This window comes from Pelophylax lessonae (assembly GCF_965119305.1).
Source record: "Pelophylax lessonae genome assembly, chromosome: 8".
NCBI lineage: Eukaryota > Metazoa > Chordata > Amphibia > Anura > Ranidae > Pelophylax > Pelophylax lessonae.
The window spans coordinates 35,545,694-35,566,726 of record NC_138775.1 but is presented as its reverse complement, the minus strand read 5'-3'; the positions used below and the strand labels follow the sequence as shown (position 1 = coordinate 35,566,726).

Below are 21,033 nucleotides of genomic sequence, written 5' to 3'. Positions count from 1 at the left end.
GTTTCCAAAATGTAGTGGGTGGTGGAGTCAAACAAACAGCTTGAATATTAATGTGGCTCCAGCCAATCCCTGGGGGAATGTGCCCAGATAGTGGCTGGGGAAGTTCATAACAAGTTTGGAGCCTGAGGGAATTCTTTTCCCAGGAGGAGAGGTTCCCTTCTAGGAAGAATAACTTAATATTCTGCTTATGGTCATTGAGGTCCTGGCTAAGCACAGCTGTAGAGCCTATCCTGCTACAGACTCTTTAAAGGCAAAGAGCCTGGCCTGAAACATTAGTTTCTCTATCGCTCATTGACAGACGTAGTCTTCTTGATTCTCAAGAGCTGGGTTATGTTGTCTCCGCAGGAGTAGGACTAGGCAGAAAGACAAAACGTTCTGGCTCCACCTTAGGGGCAGTCCCTGAGGGTATATCCTCCCTCTCTCTGCTACAGGGAATCAGTTTTTTTCTGTCTAGTCAGGAGTAAGGACCTAAGCTCCTTGCTGGGATCTTTTTGGTCCTGGCAAGATTTTTTATTTAGAAGAAATATTTTTTAGGTAGTTTTTTCTCCAGTGTTTTTCCTGTGAGATCTTCAAGCAAACGCCGGACTGGGCGACACTAGTGGTCACCCCAGCCGGCCTACGAGCGCGCGCAGACCATTGCATTGCGCTTGGTCGGCCGCGACACATTCAAGTAAGTATGCGGGGCCGGGCGACGGGCTGGATGTTGAGATCCAGTGGTCACCCCGGTTTCTGCCTACGAGCGCGTGCAGACCAGAGCTCCGCGCTGGGTCGGCCGCGACGGAGTCCCAGTGGAGGGACTGACCTTGCGAGTTAAAAGTCTCGCTTGGACGCCAGGAACCAGAGAGTCGAGGCGTCCGGAGTGGTCCACAAACCCCCACCCCGGTGGAGAGGGTATTGTGAAGAGAGGGTGCCTGTCGGTTCGGTATGGTGAGTAAACGTTCCCTTTTTTCTTTCCTCGTTATGAGGCAGTATGAATTATGGGCCCCTCCATATATGGTCAGTATATATCTGACACTAAAAGTCCCCCTTGTAAATACAGTATGTGTTTGTGGGAAGTGGACTTGGTTTGAGAGCTAACACTCTACCCAGCAGACTGTAGCATTACAGCAGACATAGGAGGTATAATCCTACCTTATTTGTAGTGTATCTCCTGTAGATCTATCAATCGCCACTCAGCAGAGATGCAGGTGGATGTGCTGGGAAAAACGATTTCGGCGGTCCGCCGCCATTTTGCCGTAGACCAGGTGCATGCATGTCCTCAGGTCACGCCGGCCGCCATGTTTTTGGAGTCTAATGTCTCCTATATGGGGGCGGCCATGTTTCATGAGCCCAGCTACCTCGTGGAGAGCTGGGAACGCCGGAAGGCTTACACAGGGGGCGGAGCCACGTCCTTCTACCCGGGGAAAAGCAACAGCTCCTTCCAGTCTGTAAAAACAGACGCTGACTGCAGTTGGTTGGAAACTTCACTGCATCGGTTGGTGAGCCTTGGGGGTCCCTCTTTCTCTCTCTGTGGGATCGAGAAGCAGGTACTCTGAGGGGCGCTATTGCGCTAGGGGGAGACACATAAAAAAAAAAAAAAAAAAATTATTAAAAAAAAAAAAAGAGGTATTTTTTTATTTAAAAAAAAAAAAAAAAAAAGTTTTTTTGTGTTTTCTGGCAAAGGTGTCCTGAATTAACATGGACCCTGCCACTCATGTATCTCCTCCGGATCCCCTCGAGGGGTCTGCGGGATCCTCCAGCACCCCACTGACGATTAAATCATTGTCCGCTATTATGGAAGCTTGTGTCCCGGGTGGAAGTGGCTTATCAGGGACAGGGCGCAAGTAAGCGACCCCCGCCTAACCCCTTATTATCTGAAACCTCGGATTCAGACTCTGAGCCTATTTCTGCAGTTGCAGGTACTTCATCTGGTATTGGTGTCTCGTGTACTGTCTTTTCAGACAGTGAGGAGGATGTTTCGGCATCAGCCATAGCCAGAGAGGAAGCGTTGGTAAACGCACTCATGGTATCTGTTCAAGAGACCTTAAGATTACAGGGTATTCCGTCAGAAATAGCTGAAACTGAAATCCCTTTTGGGACTAAAAACGCATCTAGTGGCGAAGGTTTTTCCATTGCCCAAATGTTTTGGCAATCCAATCAAAGAAGAATGGAGTCTGCCAAAACGCATTTCTACTATTTCTAAACGCATTGACAGGCGTTATCCGTTTGAGGAAACCCTCATTTAGATATGGACAGAACCACCTGTGGTGGATTCACCAATTGCTAGATTGAATAAAGCCACGGTTATTCCTCTAGAAGACGCTCCGTCTTTTAAAGATCCAGTGGATCGCAAGATAGAAGCTATGTCTCGCACCATGTTTACCTTGATTGGATCAGCTTTCAGACCAATAATTGCTATTGGTCTGGTTTCGCAGGCTGTAACTGTATGGACCAAGTGGTTACGCCGGGACCTAGAAGAGGTCCCTCAGGCGGTATCAGATTTGTTGGGGGTTACAGTTTGTGTGTGATGCGGCGTTAGACGCCACTTCATTATTGGCGCGAGCATCTGTCTCAGCGGTGGTTCTCAAGCGTACACTGTGGCTAAAAGGTTGGTTAGCCGACCAAGGTTCCAAAAAAGCATTGGCTAATTTCCCCTTTTTAGGAGAGCGTCTATTTGGAGCCAACTTAGATGAGATCATTAAGGATCTCACGGGTGGAAAGAGCACCTTTTTACCGCAAAATTTTAAAGGTAAAGGAACTCGTCAAAGACGAGGGCCTTCTTTTTCTGCTCACAAGAGGTTTTTTTCGTCCCGCGGGTGAAAAAATTAAGTCCTCCAAAGCTCCTGCAGGAGGCGTCAGGGGTCGTTGGTCGGGCAAGCAAAAGCCCGCCCCCTCTAGACCTGAAGATAAACCGTCCAAAGCCTGAAGGTGCGCCCCCCACCCATAACTGGGGTGGGGGGACGTCTTCGCCGGTTCCCGGATCCATGGCTTTCCAGAATCCCGGACAGATGGGTTTGCGAAGTCATAAGGTCAGGGTACAAGATCGAGTTTCGATCTCTCCCACCGGCGCGATTCTTCCCTTCCAATAGCCGACTATCCCCGGATCGTTTAGACGATCTGTGGAGAGCAGTCACAGATTTACTACAACAAGGAGTGGTAGTCCACGTTCCTTGGACAGAATGCTTTCAGGGGTTTTTATTCAAACCTATTTACAATACCCAGGAAAGAGGGCAAAGTGCGTCCAATTCTGGACTTAAGGGCACTCAATTCTTTTGTCTACATAAGAAGATTCAGAATGGAGTCCATTCGCACAGTAGCAGCCTTTCTGCATCCAGGGGATGTCCTAGCGTCCATAGACATCTAGGACGCATATCTTCACATTCCCATTTTCGCAGGACATCAGCGGTTTCTACGTTTTTCCGTAGAAGAGAACCACTATCAGTTTGTGGCGTTACCTTTCGGTCTCGCCACGGCTCCGCGGGTCTTCAAGAAGGTGTTGGCCCCAATGTTGGCACTTCTGCGCCAAAGAGGCATATCGATTCTAGGTTACCTAGACGATCTTCTGCTTCATGCAGAGTCTCCTCAGACCTTGCTACAAAACATAGAAATTACTATGATTTCTTTACAGGAATTCGGGTGGCTGGTGAACCAGCAAAAGTCATTTCTGGTTCCCACCCAGAGGCTCGAATATCTGGGTCTAATTCTAGACACAGTCAGGACAAGAGTTTTTCTTCCGGTAGGGAAACTCCGAAAGATTCAATCAGCAGTCCACCAACAGCTGGTCTTCCCTTCGGACCTGCATGAGGGGTCTGGGGTTGATGGTGGCTTCCTTCGAAGCAGTCCCATTTGCCCAGTCCCATACCCGAATTCTTCAGCAAGAGATTCCTCTCAGATGGAATCGGAATCCGGAATCCCTGGACAATCAGATCCGATTGAGCAAACAGACCAGAGAGTCTCTGGTCTGGTGGCTTCGGTCTCCGATGCTCAGCCAGGGAAAGTCATTTCTGCCAATATATTGGACGACAGTGACCACGGATGCCAGTCTATCCGGATGGGGAGGAATTCTCGGTCAGTTATCTGTCCAGGGACTTTGGTCCCCGGAAGAATCCAGGTTACCGATAAATGTATTGGAACTGAGAGCGATCAGACTTTGTCTGATTCACTGGACCGAGCAGCTCCAGGGCAGCCCGGTTCGGATCCAGTCGGACAACGCCACGGCCGTGGCTTATGTCAATCACCAGGGGGGCACCAAGAGTGTCCGAGCGGCCAAAGAAGTGGCTTGCATTCTTCGCTGGGCGGAACGATTTGTTCCAGCAATCTCTGCGGTGTTCATTCCGGGGGTGGAGAATTGGCAGGCAGATTATCTCAGCCGTCAGACTCTGGATCAGGGGGAATGGTCCCTCCATCCAGACGTTTTCCACCAGTTGTGCCTACGATGGGGCACCCCGGATATGGATCTGTTGGCATCTCGATTCAACAGGAAAGTTCAGAGATTCGTGGCTCGCTCCCGCGATCCTCTAGCAGAAACCGCAGACGCACTGATCGCCCCGTGGGGGCAATACCAGCTAATGTATGCCTTCCCTCCTCTTGGGTTAATGCCAAGACTTCTTCGCAAGATAGAGGAGGAAGGAATTCCAGTAATCCTGGCAGCTCCGGACTGGCCTCGTCGAGCTTGTTACGCCGACTTGGTCAGACTGATGGCGGACGTCCCGTGGAGACTTCCTCTCAGGGAGGATCTACTGTCTCAGGGACCGATCTTCCATCCTGCTTTATGATCGCTGGTTTTAAACGGCCTGGTTATTGAGACCCAGGTGCTGAAGGACAAGGGATTGTCAGCTTCAGTTATTCCTACTCTAGTTAAAACAAGGAAAGCGACTTCCAGAAAGATTATCATCGTACATGGAAGTCTTATATTGTGTGATGTGAATCCCTTGGGTTCCATCTACATCTTTATTCGGTAGTCCGAATATTGGCTTTCTGCAACAGGGAGTTGAGCAGAAGCTGGCCTTGAGTGTTATCAAGGGTCTGGTTTCAGCATTTGCTATCTTCTTTCAGAAGCTTTTGTCTACTCATTCCTTGGTGCGGAATTTCATCCAGGGGGTGCGACACCTGGCTCTGCCAGTGCACGCGCCGTTACCATCCTGGGATCTTAATTTGGTGCTGTCGGTTCTTCAGACACCTCCCTTTGAAAATATCAGGGAGATTCCCTTGCTTACTTTATCCCAGAAGGTGGTCTTCTTGGTGGCTATCACTTCTGCACGCAGGGTGTCAGAACTGGCTGCATTATCCTGTTGTTCCCCAGATCTGGTGGTTCATAGGGATAAGGTTGTTCTTCATCCGAATCCATCCTTCCTTCTAAGGTGGTTTCAAAGTTTCATTGAATAAGGACAGTGTATTGTCCTTCCTATGTCCTTAGCCCAATCATCCTCGAGAATTTGCATGGCATTCCGTGGATGTAGTTCGGGCGATCAGGATATACTTGAATACTACGGATTCAATTTGTAAGACGGATTCACTGTTTGTGATCACGGATGGCCCTAAGAAGGGGTTGCCTGTTCTGCTGCGACCATCTTTAGATGGATCAGACAGACGGTGGTATAGGCTTATTTTATCTAAGGGTCGGGATCCCCCGTTCCCTGTTAAGGCGCATTTTACTCGGGCGCTTAGAGTTTCCTGGACCTTCCGCCATCAGGCGTCAGTGGTTCAGGTTTTCAAGGCGACTGTTTTAGTAGTCGGTTCATACCTTTACAATATTGTATAAGGTTTATGTGATGGCATCGTCAGATGCCTCTTCTGGCCGCAAGGTTCCTGCAGGCCACTGTTTGAGGAGACTGTTGGTCTACCTCGAGGATTTGTGGGGTAGGTCTCATCTGTTTTCTCGATGAGTCCTTTGATACTTCTGGTTGGCTCCGGTTGGGCCTTCTAGATTGGATTTTGATTCTGTCAATCCCACCCCTCATTTTGTGGCACTGCTTCTGGATGTCCCAGCTCTTGAGAATCAAGAAGACTACGTCTGTCAATGAGCGATAGAGAAAAATGGATTTTTGTAAGATCTTACCGTAAAATCCTTTTCTCTTAAGCTCATTGACAGACGTAGTACCCGCCCCTCTATCATTGAGTTGGGTTGGGTTAAATTCTCTGTACTGCTTTAAAACAGAACTGATTCCCTGTAGCAGAGAGAGGGAGGATATACCCTCAGGGACTGCCCCTAAGGTGGAGCCAGAACGTTTTGTCTTTCTGCCTAGTCCTACTCCTGCGGAGACAACATAACCCAGCTCTTGAGAATCAAGAAGACTACGTCTGTCAATGAGCTTAAGAGAAAAGGATTTTACGGTAAGATCTTACAAAAATCCATTTTTTGGTGTCCACCTGCTGTCTACTCTCTGTCCTATTGCTAAAGAGACTGTTCTAGGAAGTAGCTGCAAAGAGAAGAGCGTCCTGTCATTAATGTTCAGCGTTTGGAGTTTCCCAAATCTTTCCTAAGCCCCATCCAAGTTAACCTGCAATAAGCATTAGCAAAAGGTAACCCCTAGACTGTTTACTGAGCCAGAGGAGGGAATGTTGCTGTTTGTCTGGCTGCCACTACACTTGTGGTAAGGAACCTGGAACAAAAAAAAACAAAAAAAATCAGTGGCCCTAGGGCAGTAATAGCAAACCTGAGCACCCCAGATGTTCTGGAACTACATTTCCCATGATGCTCAACTACACTACAGAGTGCATGAACATAATGGGAAATGTAGTTCCAAAACATCTGGGGTGCCAAAGTTCGCCATCACTGCCCTAGGGGGTTGGCACTACATTAGGAATGTGAAGGCTGCCGAGTAAATGCTGGGAGAAAGGAGCAGGGTGAGCTGCAGAGTTACTAATGGGTGAGGGAACAGGGTGAGTTGGGCTGTGGAGTCCATACTTGGAGAGGGGAGCAGGGTGAGCTGAGTTACTGATGGGTGAGGTAGCAGTGTGAATTGGGCTGTGGGGAGTCCCTACTTGGAGAGGGGAGCAGGGTGAGCTGAGTTCCTGATGGGTGAGGTAGTAGGGTGAGTTGGGCTGTGGGGAGTCCCTACTTGGAGAGGGGAGCAGGGGGAGCTGAGTTACTGATGGGGGAGAGAGCAGGGTGACTTGGGCTGTGGACAGTCCCTACTTGGAGAAGAGGGTGAGCTGAGTTACTGATGGGTGATGGAGCAGGGTGAGTTGGGCTGTGGAGCCCATACTTGGAGAGGGGAGCAGGGTGAGCTGAGTTACTGATGGGTGAGGTAGCAGGGCGAGACTTGGAGAGCAGAGCAGGGTGAGCTGAGTTACTGATGGGTGAGGTAGCAGGGTGAGTTGAGCTGTGGGGAGTCCCTACTTGGAGAGGGGAGCAGGGTGAGCTGAGTTACTGATGGGTGAGGTAGCCGGGCGAGTTGAGCTGTGGGGAGTCCCTACTTGGAGAGGGGAGCAGGGTGAGCTGAGTTACTGATGGGTGAGGTAGCAGGGTGAGTTGGGCTGTGGGGAGTCCCTACTTGGAGAGGGGAGCAGGGTAAGATGAGTTACTAATGGGTGAGGGAGCAGGGTGTGTTGGACTATGAAGTCCCTACTTGGAGAGGAGGGTGAGCTGAGTTACTGAAGGGTGATGGAGCAGGGTGAGTTGGGCTGTGGAGCCCATACTTGGAGAGGGGAGCAGGGTGAGCTGAGTTACTGATGGGTGAGGTAGCAGGGTGAGACTTGGAGAGCAGAGCAGGGTGAGCTGAGTTACTGATGGGTGAGGTAGCAGGGTGATACTTGGAGAGGGGAGCAGGGTGAGCTGAGTTACTGATGGGTGAGGTAGCAGGGCGAGACTTGGAGAGCAGAGCAGGGTGAGCTGAGTTACTGATGGGTGAGGTAGCAGGGTGAGACTTGGAGAGGGGAGCAGGGTGAGCTGAGTTACTGATGGGTGAGGTAGCAGGGCGAGTTGAGCTGTGGGGAGTCCCTACTTGGAGAGGGGAGCAGGGTGAGCTGAGTTACTGATGGGCGAGGTAGCAGGGCGAGTTGAGCTGTGGGGAGTCCCTACTTGGAGAGGGGAGCAGGGTGAGCTGAGTTACTGATGGGTGAGGTAGCAGGGTGAGTTGGGCTGTGGGGAGTCCCTACTTGGAGAGGGGAGCAGGGTAAGATGAGTTACTAATGGGTGAGGGAGCAGGGTGTGTTGGACTATGAAGTCCCTACTTGGAGAGGAGGGTGAGCTGAGTTACTGATGGGGGAGGGAGCTGAGCTGCTGGGTCATTGCTGGGAGTGGGGGGGGGGGCAAAGTTATTTCACTGCTGCAAGAGGGGGGCTGAGTCACAGTTGGGGGGGGGGGGTACAGGGAGATGAAACACTGCTGAGAGTAGGGAGCTGAGTTGCTGAGAGAGGGACTTGGGCGACTCTGGTGCTTTTTCTTCTCGTTTACTGGAACCAGTTTGTATAGAAAAGGACTTCTGTCTTCTCTCCTCTTTACAAATTACCATTCTTATTCTTGGTCAGTGAAGCAGAAGGTATTGAGACCAGGGGATCTACATAACAGCCAGACAGCCAAAATTTTCGAAAGGAGGTCCACAATGGCAGTCTTCATATTTTTCTCATGACCGGTTCACAGAAAACTGAATCCCATTGTTGAGTCCAGCTCAAGGACTGTCACCTTGAATCCTGCCTTCACTGCCTAGTTTGTCACAGACCTCACAATTTCTTCTAATATGCTTTTAGTAGTATAAATAAAATATATAATGATTTTATCCAGGGCTTTCCAAATTATATCTATAATTATTGGGTTCCTTGACTGTCTTCATCTGACATTTGACCATGTTTTGATCATGAGGCTGGAGGGGTGAGGGGCTGAGTTGTCTTATTATATATTTTTTCATAATCTTTGTGTGATTTTAGATTGCTGACTGTGTTTGCCTGATGGCGTTGGACAAACCTGGAGCCGTACCTGTGGACACCCACGTCTGGCAAATCGCTAAGAGAGACTATCTGCCTCAGCTCGGCCAGGGGAACAAAAACATCACCGACCGGGTTTACCGGGAGATTGGTAAAAGAATTTTATGCACAATGATTCACCCATGCTGATCTCAGCATTCTCCACCCATCTCCTCCCACCACCAATAACAACATTTTCCTTTTTTATTTACTATTCTGATGGATTTGGAATCTGGTTGTTGTGTATTACTGTACAATGTACATTATTACTGCCCATTGCTCTTCCTTAAAGTGGTTCTAAAGGCTGAAGGTTTTTTACCATCTGTGTACAGATCCCCCCCCCCCCTTATACTCACTTGAGCCCGATCCCAGTCCAGCAATGTGCACAAGAACGGAAGCTCTCTCGGGTCTCTGCCTCCTCATTGGCTGAGACACAACGGTGGGAAACATTGGCTCCCTCTGCTGTCAATCACAGGCAGTGAGGAGGCAGCGAGGATAGGGGCCGAGCTACGCTTTGTGTGTTTAATAGACACACAGAAGCGGTTCAGGAGCGAGCAGGCACGAGTGCCCCCCAGAGGAAGCAGCTTACTATGGGAGCATTCAGCAGGGAGAAGGACCAGGAGTGTCGGCAGGGGACCAAAAAAAAAAAAAAGAGTAGTGGGTGCACTGTGCAAAACCATTGCACAGAGCAAGTAAGCATAACATGTTTTTTTTTTTTTTTTTTGAACCTTTACAAACATTTTAAAGTGGTTGTAAACCCTCACATATGCCCACTCAAGTGACTAACCTTAAGTGATGCACAGAAATGAAGAAAATCCTCCTGCATAGTTTGTACTGGTTTATCTGTAGCCATTTAAAGTGCAGAATTTACACAGCATTTCTAAGCTTCCCCAAGCAGAGGGTGGAGATCTGATGTCAATCACTGCACAATTAAGAGAGAAATTGGTGTAATCTGAAAACTAAGTGGGGGGAATTGACCCCCCCCCTCTTTTTGCAATCTCATAGGGAAACCTGCACAGCTGAGGCTGTCAATCACAAGCTGTGTGCTGAAAGCCCCCTCCCTCATCCCCTTTGATTACTTGCAGTCCGCACAACCTGTAAGAAATGACTTGTGCAGATAGCAGAGGAATGAGACTGCAGACAGAAATCATACTCAGTGCTTTGGATTGAGACACACTTTAGAAGGATATGCTTTGTTCATTTTATCATGTCAGACGTTTACAGCCAATTTCTGATAAATCCGATGAAATTAGAGCCATGCGTGGCCTTGATGGCACCTCGAAAATGCTTGGGGAACAGCAACTCCATTTAATCCAATGCAATCGCAGCTGCGGGGGTCTGCTTGATTACAATAGCTGTTTAATAAAATAAAAATTATATAAAAAAAATGTAAGCAGCCTTTGTATACTGTATAGGCAAAAAATAACAGCATAGGCCAGTATGAGTAGTGCAATGAATTATAGATCGACCGATTATCGGCAAAGAAGAACCGATATCGGTCGATCACTACAATGAATACGAGTCCCCAATAGAGGCTAGGTCATGCTAGACCCAGGTATCTCTTATCCACCCACAATCATTCAATTATAAAGATTGCTCTAGTATCTCTTAAATGAGTCTCTTATGATTAGATTTCTTATATTTCACAATAAATATGCTCAAAATAGTTCACATAAACACTAACAGATTGTACTTGTGCTCACATACCAGACAGTAACATTTTCTGGTCCTTTCCTACGCATTTCATCACAAGGACAATTTTAAAATATAAAACTTTATTAAGGCACAAAGTGGCTACAACAAAACAACGCACAACGTTTACAAATTCAGTGCACATGGCTGCCGCAAACATCACATACTGCATAACATATGATAATGCCAAAATTACACTACTGGTGTGAGGCTCTCCCACTGTGCCTCATTTTTCCTTTTTTAGAAACAGAATTGAAGTATCGAAGCAACGGCTAGCCGTGCTATCAGGAAGTATAAAAAAAAAGAGAAGGAAAGAGAGAAGGGAGTAGAGGAAAAGGGGGAGAGAAGAAGAGAAAAAAAAAAGCGGGGGGGGGGGGGTCAACGGAGGAGAACAAGCTGACTTGCATATCTGTATTGGTCTGTGTGATGTTGATTAGGACCCGAGTAGGGTAGCCCCTTCGTCAGAGAGGACAAAAAGATTCCATAACCCCCATATTTTAGAGTATTGTTCGTGTTTGAGTTGGCCAGTAAAGATAAGGTCCTCCATCCTATTTATCTCTTCCACCTCACAAGGACAATTTTCATATTCACTTATTTACACTGTTTTGATTGGCCTATGTTAAAAAATAATCTATACAGTATAAAAGCGCTGCTTAAAGATGAACTTCAGTCTCGTTAATGCTGGCCCTGTCCGCCCTCACTGGCACCACCATCTTTGTTAAAGCCTTCGGGACCAGGCAGAGATCTGTGGAACATTTGTGCACTTGCCGACACGCATGGCAAATGAAGGTACAGGAGCTCTTCAATCGCTCGCTCTTCACACATGTATGTAGGAAATCCTGGGTGTTCATAGATGTGCCGAAGGTCTCTTCCTGGTCCTGAAGACCAAGCAGAGCCATGTAGCACATCTGTGCACACATGGAATTGAGCGCAACTTCTTTTTCACCTGGGTGAGAAAGGAAATGTTGTCCTGCAGCACAAAAAAGTAAAAAGCGCTTTAAAAGAAAAAAATCAATTTTTGTTGGAGAGGGAGGAGGCTGGAGCCAGGTGCAGACAATTTGTGTTTTGGGGTGAAGGTCCACTTTAATTGTTGAGATTTTCTTTTTTTTCTACCAACGTGTTACATATCTCATTTTATTTGTAGTCTTTCCATATGTATAATATTTTCTTCTCAGAATATTTTTTTAGAAGAACATTGGGCCCAATAAAATATTTAAGTGAGAAATTGCAATAGGGAAATTTGTTTAAAATTGTCACAAAAAAGTTGCAAATTGTGACAAATTATTCATAATGTCACAGTGACCATTATTCCTGCGCCACCTACTGCATGACACACCGATGCACTCATTCCATGCACCCAAAATATGTGCAATCTTTTCAATGATTTGTCACACAAATTGTCATGTTTCTGTGAAATGCAGCAAATGGGAATTATCTGTTTCTGCATTCAATGGGAGAATGCATTGTAAATGATTGTTTATTTGTCACCATAGTAATAATGTTAGTGTCACACTGCTGAGTTTATCGGGATGAATAGGAGTATTTCTGGCTACTTCTGATGGAGTGTGACATCCCTGCCAGTTCTAGCTCTACACTTTTATCCTCACCTTTCCTAAAATGCTCTTTTTTCCTCCAGGAGATTATTTTCGGAATTTGTGGGGTCCATATGCCGGATGGGCACAGGGGGTAAGTAGAAATTTGATCAGCTGCTGTGCATGTAACATTTTAAAACTGGTTATCACCAGGGAGGCACCGATATGGGTACCGTATATACTCGAGTATAAGCCGAGTTTTTCCAGCATGTTTTTTCATGCTGAAAATGCCCCCCTCGGCTTATACTCGAGTCACTGGCTTCACTGTCTTTTTAAAAATAGCGCTGCTCGGCGCCGACTTGTCACTGCGCATGTGCCGCATGCCCGGGAATAGCCGAACGTGTTGCGGCTTTCCCGAGCATCGGCGGTGCATTTGCAGTGACGTATTGGCGCCGGGCGGCGCAATTTTTAAATCGAAGGCGCCTCACCGACAGGTATTTGACACTCCTCCGCAGCCCCTGCATTTCCTCATGCAGTGCTGCGGGCATGGTACAGGACATTCTCCTGTACCATGCCCGCAGCACTGCATCTCCTGTGCCATGCCTGTACATACTGTGCCATGCCTGTACTTACTGTGCCATGCCTGTACATACTGTGCCATACCTGTACATACTGTGCCATGCCTATACCATCACCTGTGCCATGCCTATACCATCTCATGTACCATGACCTGTGCCATGCCTGTACCATGACCTGTGCCATGCCTATACCATGACCCGTGCCATGCCTGTACCATGCCTATACGATGACCTGTGCTATGCCTGTACCATCACCTGTGCCCTGACCTGTGCCATGACCTGTGCAATGCCTATACTATGACCTGCACCATCTCCTGTACCATGCCCGCAGCCCCTGTTTTGTGTCTCATGGTGGTCCAGTTGGGTTCAGTAGCTGCTGCATTTCCCACCCTAGGCTTATACTCGAGCAATACGTTTTCCCATTTTTTTTTGTGGTAAAATTAGGGGTCTCGGCTTATATTCGGGTCGACTTATACTCGAGTATATACGGTATTCGTTTTGGTGCCGATACCAAGTATTTTCACGAGTACTCATACTTGTGAAAATGCTTCAATACCTGAAACCAATACTTTGCGGTGTGTTTTGCACCCATACATTGCTTGCCTGAACAAACTATTTAAAGTCCTAGTAAGCCATCCAATCATGTAAAATTATTGTTTTTTTTCACCTGCATGTGATTGGATATTCAAAGTGAACAAGATTCTAATCTCCTTTAATAATTCAATTACACAGTCTCCTCTGCAGTTAGACCGAAATCACAGCTACCTGGGGGTCCCAGCATATGGGATTCCTGTGGGGTTGATTCACTAAAACTGGAGAGTGCAAAATCTGGTGCAGCTGTGCATGGCAGCCAATCAATCTCTAACCTCAGGTTGTTCAATTAATCACTTCCCGATCACCCGCTGCAAATTTACTGTGGCAGGGTGGCTCTCCTGCACAAACCGACATAGACCTACGTCGGTCACGCCCGGAAAGCTAGGGGGGCGGGCACGCACCACCGGCGGCGTGCTCCAGCCTCCACTCGGCAGCGGGGAAGCCGCCTGACACCTGCGATCGTTCCCCGCTGAGAGAGAAGGACGGTCGGCTGTTGTAAACACAGCTGACTGTTCTTCTCCATGAAATGATCACTTCTATATAGGATCACATGTCTCTATGGTCACTTCACAAGCCACACACCCCCACAGTTAGAATCACTCCCCTAGGCTCACATTTAACCCCTTGATCACTAATAGTATTTACCCCTTCCTTGCCAGTGTCATTATTCCAGTAACAGTGCACATTTTTACCACTGATTACTGTAGTAATGTCGCTGGTCCCCCCAAAAGTGTCAAAATGTCAGTTAGGGGTCCGATTTGTCCGCCACAATGTCACAGGCCCGCAAAAAATCGCAGATCGTCGCCATTACTAGTAAAAAAACAAAAATGACAAATCTTTCCCCTAGTTTGAAGACGCGATAACTTTTGTGCAAACCAATCAAAATACGCTTATTGCGATTATTTTTTTTTAACCAAAAATATGTAGCAGAAAAAAAATTGGCCTAAAATGTTAAAAAATTTAGATTTTTACATTTTTTTTTTGAGAATGTCAAAGCAGAATGTGAAAAATATTTTTTTTTTTTCAAAATTGTCGATCTTTTTTTGTTTAAAGCGCAAAAAATAAAAATCGCAGAGGTGATCAAATACCACCAAAAGAAAGCTCTATTTGTGGCAAAAAGAGGACGTCAATTTTATTTGGGTACAGCGTCGCACGACTGCGCAATGGTCCATTAACGTAACGCAGTGCCGAATCGCAAAATAGGACCTGGTCATTAAGGGGGCAAATCCTTCCGGTCTTAAAGTGGTTAAAGGGATTGTAAAGTCAGCAGGTTTTTTTAAGATAAAAAGCCTTCTGTGCGCAGCAGCCCCCCTAATACTTACCTGAGCCCATCTTTGTCCATCGATGTTGTAGGAGTGTCTCGCCTCCCCTCCTTATTGGCTGAGACAGCAGCTCTACAACATTTGGCTCCCGCTGCTCTCAGTCAGCCAATCACAAGAGAAAGGGGGCTGGGCTAGGCTGCGGCTCTGTGTCTGAATGGACACAGGGAGCAGTGACTCGGCTCTGGTGCACCCATAGCAAGCTGCTTTCTGTGGGGGCACTTAACCGAAGGGAGGGGCCAGGAGAACAGAAGAGGGACCGGAGAAGAGGTGGATTCAGCCTGCTCTGTGCAAAATCATTACACAGAGCAGGCAAGTATAACATGTTTGTTATTTTTAACTTAAAAAATACGAGACTTTACAATCACTTTAAGCTTTGACAAAAGAATGTGGAAGCTGATTAGTTTCTATGCACAGCTGCACCAGATTTTGCACAGTCCAGTTTTAGTAAATGACCCCATGTGAATTTCAAAACCTGATTAGTAAACACCCTCCATGACCAGCAGATGTCACTGTTTCCACTGCTGTGAATGAGTCCCCCCCAAAAACAGACGCAGTTTTTGTTTTTTCCAGTGCAACTTATAACATCCAAGTGAAAGATATAACACCAACATGTAAAAAAAAAAAAAAAAATCAAAAAACAAAATCACAGAGTTGGAAAAAGGATCACCCTCCCCCCCCCCCCCATGTCAGTATTTTGATGAACCACCTTTTGCTTAAATTACAGCCTTTAAGTCTGTTGGGATATGTCTCTACTAATGTTTCACATCTAGATTTTGCAATATTTGCCCACTCTTCTTTGCAGAACTTCTCAAGTTCAGTTAAATTTCATGGTTACCATTTGTGGACTGCAGTATTCAAGTCATTCCACAGATTTTCAACCAGGTTTAAGTCTGGGCTCTGACTAGGCCATGCAAGGACATTCACCTTTTTATTCTCCAACCACTGTGTGATCATTATTGCTGTGTGTTTTGGTAAACTTTCTTCCCATTGACTTCTTTCTGGCAGAGGGCAGCAGATGTTCCTCAAAATTTTGGCAGTAAGATTGCCCCTTCCATTTTCATAGTTACATAGTTGCATAGTAGTTGTGGTTGAATAAAGACAATAGTCCATCCAGTTCAACCTGTGTGGGTGTGTGGGGACGTATCCATTACCCATACCCCTGAAGGTTTTGATCCTTGAGATGTACGTCCAAGAGTCTTTTAAAAGTAGCCAAACTCCCCGCAGTTACCACCATTTGTGTCAGGGAATTCCACATTCTTGTAGCCCTCACTGTAAAAAACCCACTGTGTAGCCTGAGGTTAAATCTCTTCTCCTCTAATCGCATTGTATGGCCTCGTGTCCTCATACATTCATTGCGACTGAATATTTTTTTCTCTATGCTGAGATCACCATTGAGGTACTTGTATATTGCTATCATGTCCCCTCTCGGGCGTCTACTCTCCAGGGAGAATAAATCAAGCGCTTGTAAGCGCTATTCATAATTAAGGTCCTCCAATCCCCTAATCAGTTTAGTTGCTCTTCTCTGGACTCTCTCCAGCTCCTTCACATCCCTTTTGAGGATTGGCGACCAGAACTGGACAGAATACTCCAGATGTGGTTTCCTTCTATCCTGACAAGTGCTCCAGTCCCTGCTGCAGAGAAACACCCCATAACAGGATATTCCCACCTCCATGCTTTACTGTGGGAATGACGTTATTTGGATGGTATTGGATTTCCGCCAGACATATGGTTTGGTGTTGGGGCCAAATTATTAAATTTTAGTCTCATCTGACCGTAACCTTTTTCCATGTGGCCTCAGAATCTTCTAGGTGTGTTTTGGCAAAGCTCAGTCATGACTACATGTGGCCTTTCTTGATGAGTGGCTTTTTTCTTGCAACCCTCCCATACAAGCCACATTTGTGGAGAATTTGTTATATTGTTGTCACATGCACGCAATGACCACTCTTTGTCAAAATATTTCTGCAACTGCTTCAGAGTTGCTGTAGGCCTCTCTAGCCAGTTTTTCTCCTGGCATCCAGTTTGGCAAAACATCCTGATCCAGGGATTGTCTGTGTTGTACCAAATACCTTCCACTTCTTAATAATAGACTTCACTGTGCTTCTAGGCATTGATAAAGCTTTTGACATTTTTTTATATTCATCTCTTGCCTGTCCACAACTTTATCCTGGAGATCTTTTGACAGTACCTTGCCACTTATAGTTGATTGTTTGCTTCAGTTGCACTACCGGGACTGAAATGCTCCAGGAAAGCTTTTTTTATTTTGAACTAATCAACATGACCACAGCTGATCACAGTTGAAAGTCAAATAGTTTTGTGTGCCATTAAAAAGGTAATTATTAGCTACACCTGATTCAGTTTACAAGTCATTTTTAGGAGGGGGTTATCTTCTTTCCAAGTTATTCTGTTTTTGCATTTTTTTTAAAAAATATTTTGGCATGTTGGTGTTGTATCTTTTACTTGGATGATATAAGTTGCACTGAGTAAATACAGCTGGATAAATCAAAAATGGTGTCTGTCTTCATTTCAGGCTGCAAAGCAACAATATGTAATTATTTTAAAGGAGGGGCTTTTCTTTTCCATACCCACTGTACATACAGTGCATTATATACATACAAATTCACATGTGCAAAAAGGCCCTGCAACACGCCTAAACACAAAAAACAAATTAATATCACGTATGAAAAAAAGTGCATGCATTTTCAAATGCAGATGGGTGAATGGATTATTTTTCTCACAGTAAGGGTTTTATTTGTATGGAAAGGGAGGAACCCCCGTCTTTTCTCCACTTGGAGAACAAGGCAGGAGAGAAAAGGGGGATTTGAAGGTGCCTTACATTAATAATAATTCTATAAAGCTGGCCATACACTAGCCGAAAAATCGGCCATGAAAACAGACAATCGCGACATCATGTAATGACCAAATTTCGAATGATAAATCATTCAATGGACGTTTTTCGTTCAGTTTGTCACATATGCCTAGTGCAAACAGTTCGGCCGAGAAACACATTAACCTTTCAATTTATCAGTCGTTCGGCAGAATTTTCCAAACTGTTCCTTTGATTTTTCAGCTCTAAAAAGTTAAAAACGATTTTCCATTTGTGCCCATTAACGGAACGAAAAACAAACGATCAGACCAAATGACAGATTTTCCAACGATTTTTCGGCTAGTGTATGGCCAGCATTACCTACAAATATAAAAACGTGAACATTTTATTAGTACATCAAATATTAAAACCATAAGAAAAGTAGCAATAACAAAATTCTCTACACATATAATGTATCTGACTCGGTGGGATCAAATGAATACGATATGGGTAATTCAGGATCAACGTGTTTCGCCCTGTTAAAGGGCTTCTTCAGGATCCAGATATGAAGAATTACCAGCACTTATAAGGCACAAGAATAATGCTAGTAGTCTGAAAGATGAAGACTTAGTCCTCACCAATGACCATGCTTAATGTCAGATCCATCAAGGTTGTTAAGAAAACCAGGGAAGAAAATCGGGACGGGCCAGTAAATAACCTGTATTCTTAACCACTTGCCGACCGCCGCACGACTATTTACTGCGGCAGTCAGCCCCCTACAGGCAAAACGACGTAGGGCTATGTCGCTCACCTACGAGCCTCTAGGGGCGAGCGCGCGCCCCCGCTCATTCACTAACATCCCCGCGCGAGTGACCGGCGTCTCCGATGTCCGCTGGTCACTCGCGATCTCCCGCTGGAGAGGGAGAAAGGCAGGCGGCTGATATAAACAAAGCCGGCTGTCATTCTCCCTGGTGTAACTGCAGAGACCATACGATCCTGCTATGTAGGATCGTATGTCTCTGTGGTTACATCACAAGCCACACCCCCCCCACAGTTAGAAACACGCCCCTAGGGATACATTTAACCCACTGATCACCAATAAAGTTAACCCCTTCCCTGCCAGTGTCATTTTTACAGTTACAGTGCCTATTTATAGCACTGATTACTGTAGTAATGTCACTGGTACCCCCAAAAGTGTCAAAAATGTCAGTCAAGGGTCCGATCTGTCCGCTGCAATGTCGCAGTCCCGCAAAAAAAATCGCAGATCGCCGCTATTACTAGTAAAAAAAAAAAAACAATAAAAATGACAGAAATTTTTCCCGTAGTTAGTAGACGCAATAACTTTTGCGCAAACCAATCAAAATACGCTTATTGCGATTTTTTTTTTTTTTTTTTTTTACCAAACATATGTAGCAGAAAACAAATTGGCCTAAAATGTTAAAAAATTTAGATTTTTACATTTTTTTTGGGGTGGGAATTTCATATAAAAAAATGTGAAAAATATAATTTTTTCAAAATTGTTGCTTTTTTTGTTTATAGCGCAAAAAGTAAAAATCGCACAGGTGATCAAATACCACCAAAAGAAAGCTCTATTTGTGGGAAAAAAAGAACGTCAATTTCATTTGGGTACAGCGCCGCATGACCGCGCAATTGTCTGTTAAAGTCACGCAGTGCCGAATCGCAAAATAGGCCCTGGTCTTTGAGCAGCCAAATCCTCCGGGGCTTAAGTGGTTAAAAAGTGGATTTGAGATAGAGGAAAATCCTCTCACTCCTTTCCCTTTACCACAGACAAATAGTCCAATATCCAATAAGATGCCAGATTTCAATCCATATGTATTAGTGTAGAAGATGACCTCCTCTTGTGTACAAACCGACAATCCTACATCCCCACACAAGGAGACCAAATGTATCTCTCCTCCCGTGTCTGTAAATGACAGATGCCTCGATCAAACATATAGCGTCACCAGTTCACAGCCGCACCAGTCCCATCCGTTTTATTTGTATCACACCAGAGCCGTGTCATGTGACTGATTCATGAATAGCATTGAGTGTAGCTCGTTTTTTAGTCTCTGTGTTTTATTGCATTTTGTTCTCATTCATTGTTGTTGGGGATTTGAGGTCAAAGAAAATTAGAATAACTTTTTTCTTTCCTCTAATTGTTTCCATGTCCAGGTCTTATTCTGTTCTGACCTCAAGAAATTCCAGAGCCCCGACAAACCCCCGAAAGCCAAGACAAAGATAAAAACCAAAATAAAGGAAGAAAACTCGATGGCTTGAATAATGTAAATACTTTTTTGTAGCAAATTCATAAAGAATTAAACATTTCCTTTTCTATGCTTTGTGTGGAATTTTGGTTTTTGAAGTTTGCCAGGAAAAGCTTAAAAAAATGATATTAAGTACATCTCTACAGAACATACACACTCCCCCATTTTATTCCCTTCCTGCCCACCCCAGTGTCCATCCCTTCCTGCCTACCCCGGTGTCCATCCCTTCCTTCCCACCCCGGTGTCCATCCCTTCCTGCCCACCCCGGTGTCCATCCCTTCCTGCCCACCCCGGTGTCCATCCCTTCCTGCCCACCCCGGTGTCCATTCCTTCCTGCCCACCCTGGTGTGCCTTTAAAAGGCTTAGAACTCCCAGGGGGGTGGAAAGGTTTGGCAATCATGTGGCCACTGTGATTGGCTGTCACAGTGGATAATTGGTCGAGAGCCAGTCCCGCCAGGTTCGGATCATTCGGGCAGACCAGCGGGCTCTCAGCACAAAAACCTCGGCTGCCAAGGGACATATGGGAGTTACAGTGCCTTGAAAATGTATTCATACCCATTGAAATTTTCCAGGTTTTTTCATGTTACAACCAAAAACGTAAATTTATTTTATTGGGATTTTATGTGAAAGTTGCACATAATTGTGAAGTGGAAGGAAAATGATAAATGCTTTTCAAAATATTTTACAAATAAATATGTGAAAAGTGTGGTGTACATTTGTATTCACCCCCCTGAGTCAATACTTTGTAGATCCGCCTTTCACTGCAATTACAGCTGCAAGTCTTTTTGGTGATTTCTTTACCAGCTTTGCACATCTAGAGAGAGACATTTTTGACAATTCTTCTTTGCAAAAAGGCTCAAGTGCATGACTAATAGTTGTCCTGTGGACAGATTCTCCCACCTGAGCTGTGGATCTCTGCAGCTCCTCCAGAGTTACCATGGACCTCTTGGCTGCTTCTCTGATTAATGCTCTCCTTGCCCAGCCTGTCAGTTTAGGTGGAAGGCCATATCTTGGTAGGGTTGCAGTTGTGCCATACTCTTTCCATTTTCCTATGATGGATTGAACAGTGATCTGTGAGATGTTCTAAACTTAGGATATTTTTTTGTAACCTAAGCCTCCCTTAAACTTCTCCACAACTTTATCCTTGACCTGTCTGGTGTGTTCATTGGGCCTTCATGATGCTGTTTGTTCACCAAGGTTCTCTAACAAACCTCTGAGGGCTTCACAGAACAGCTGTATTTATACTAAGATTAAATTACACACAGGTGGACTCTATTTACTAATTGGGTGAGTTCTAAAGGCAATTGGTTCCACTAGATTTTAGTTAGGGGTATCAGAGTAAATAAAGGGGGCTGAATACAAATG

At 45.6% G+C, this 21,033-nt stretch overlaps 1 protein-coding gene across 1 annotated transcript in view; it reads left to right on the top strand.

The window, feature by feature from the left end:
* Positions 1-19,735, top strand: part of OGG1 (8-oxoguanine DNA glycosylase) — a 34,623-nt gene extending 14,888 nt beyond the window's left edge. The window contains exons 5-7 of the mRNA XM_082265773.1: positions 8,848-8,995; positions 12,212-12,261; positions 19,577-19,735. Of these exons, the coding sequence (XP_082121899.1) occupies positions 8,848-8,995; positions 12,212-12,261; positions 19,577-19,681 (303 nt within the window). The 3' untranslated portion in view covers positions 19,682-19,735. The remainder of the gene's footprint in view (positions 1-8,847; positions 8,996-12,211; positions 12,262-19,576) is intronic.
* Positions 19,736-21,033: the final 1,298 nt, after the last annotated feature.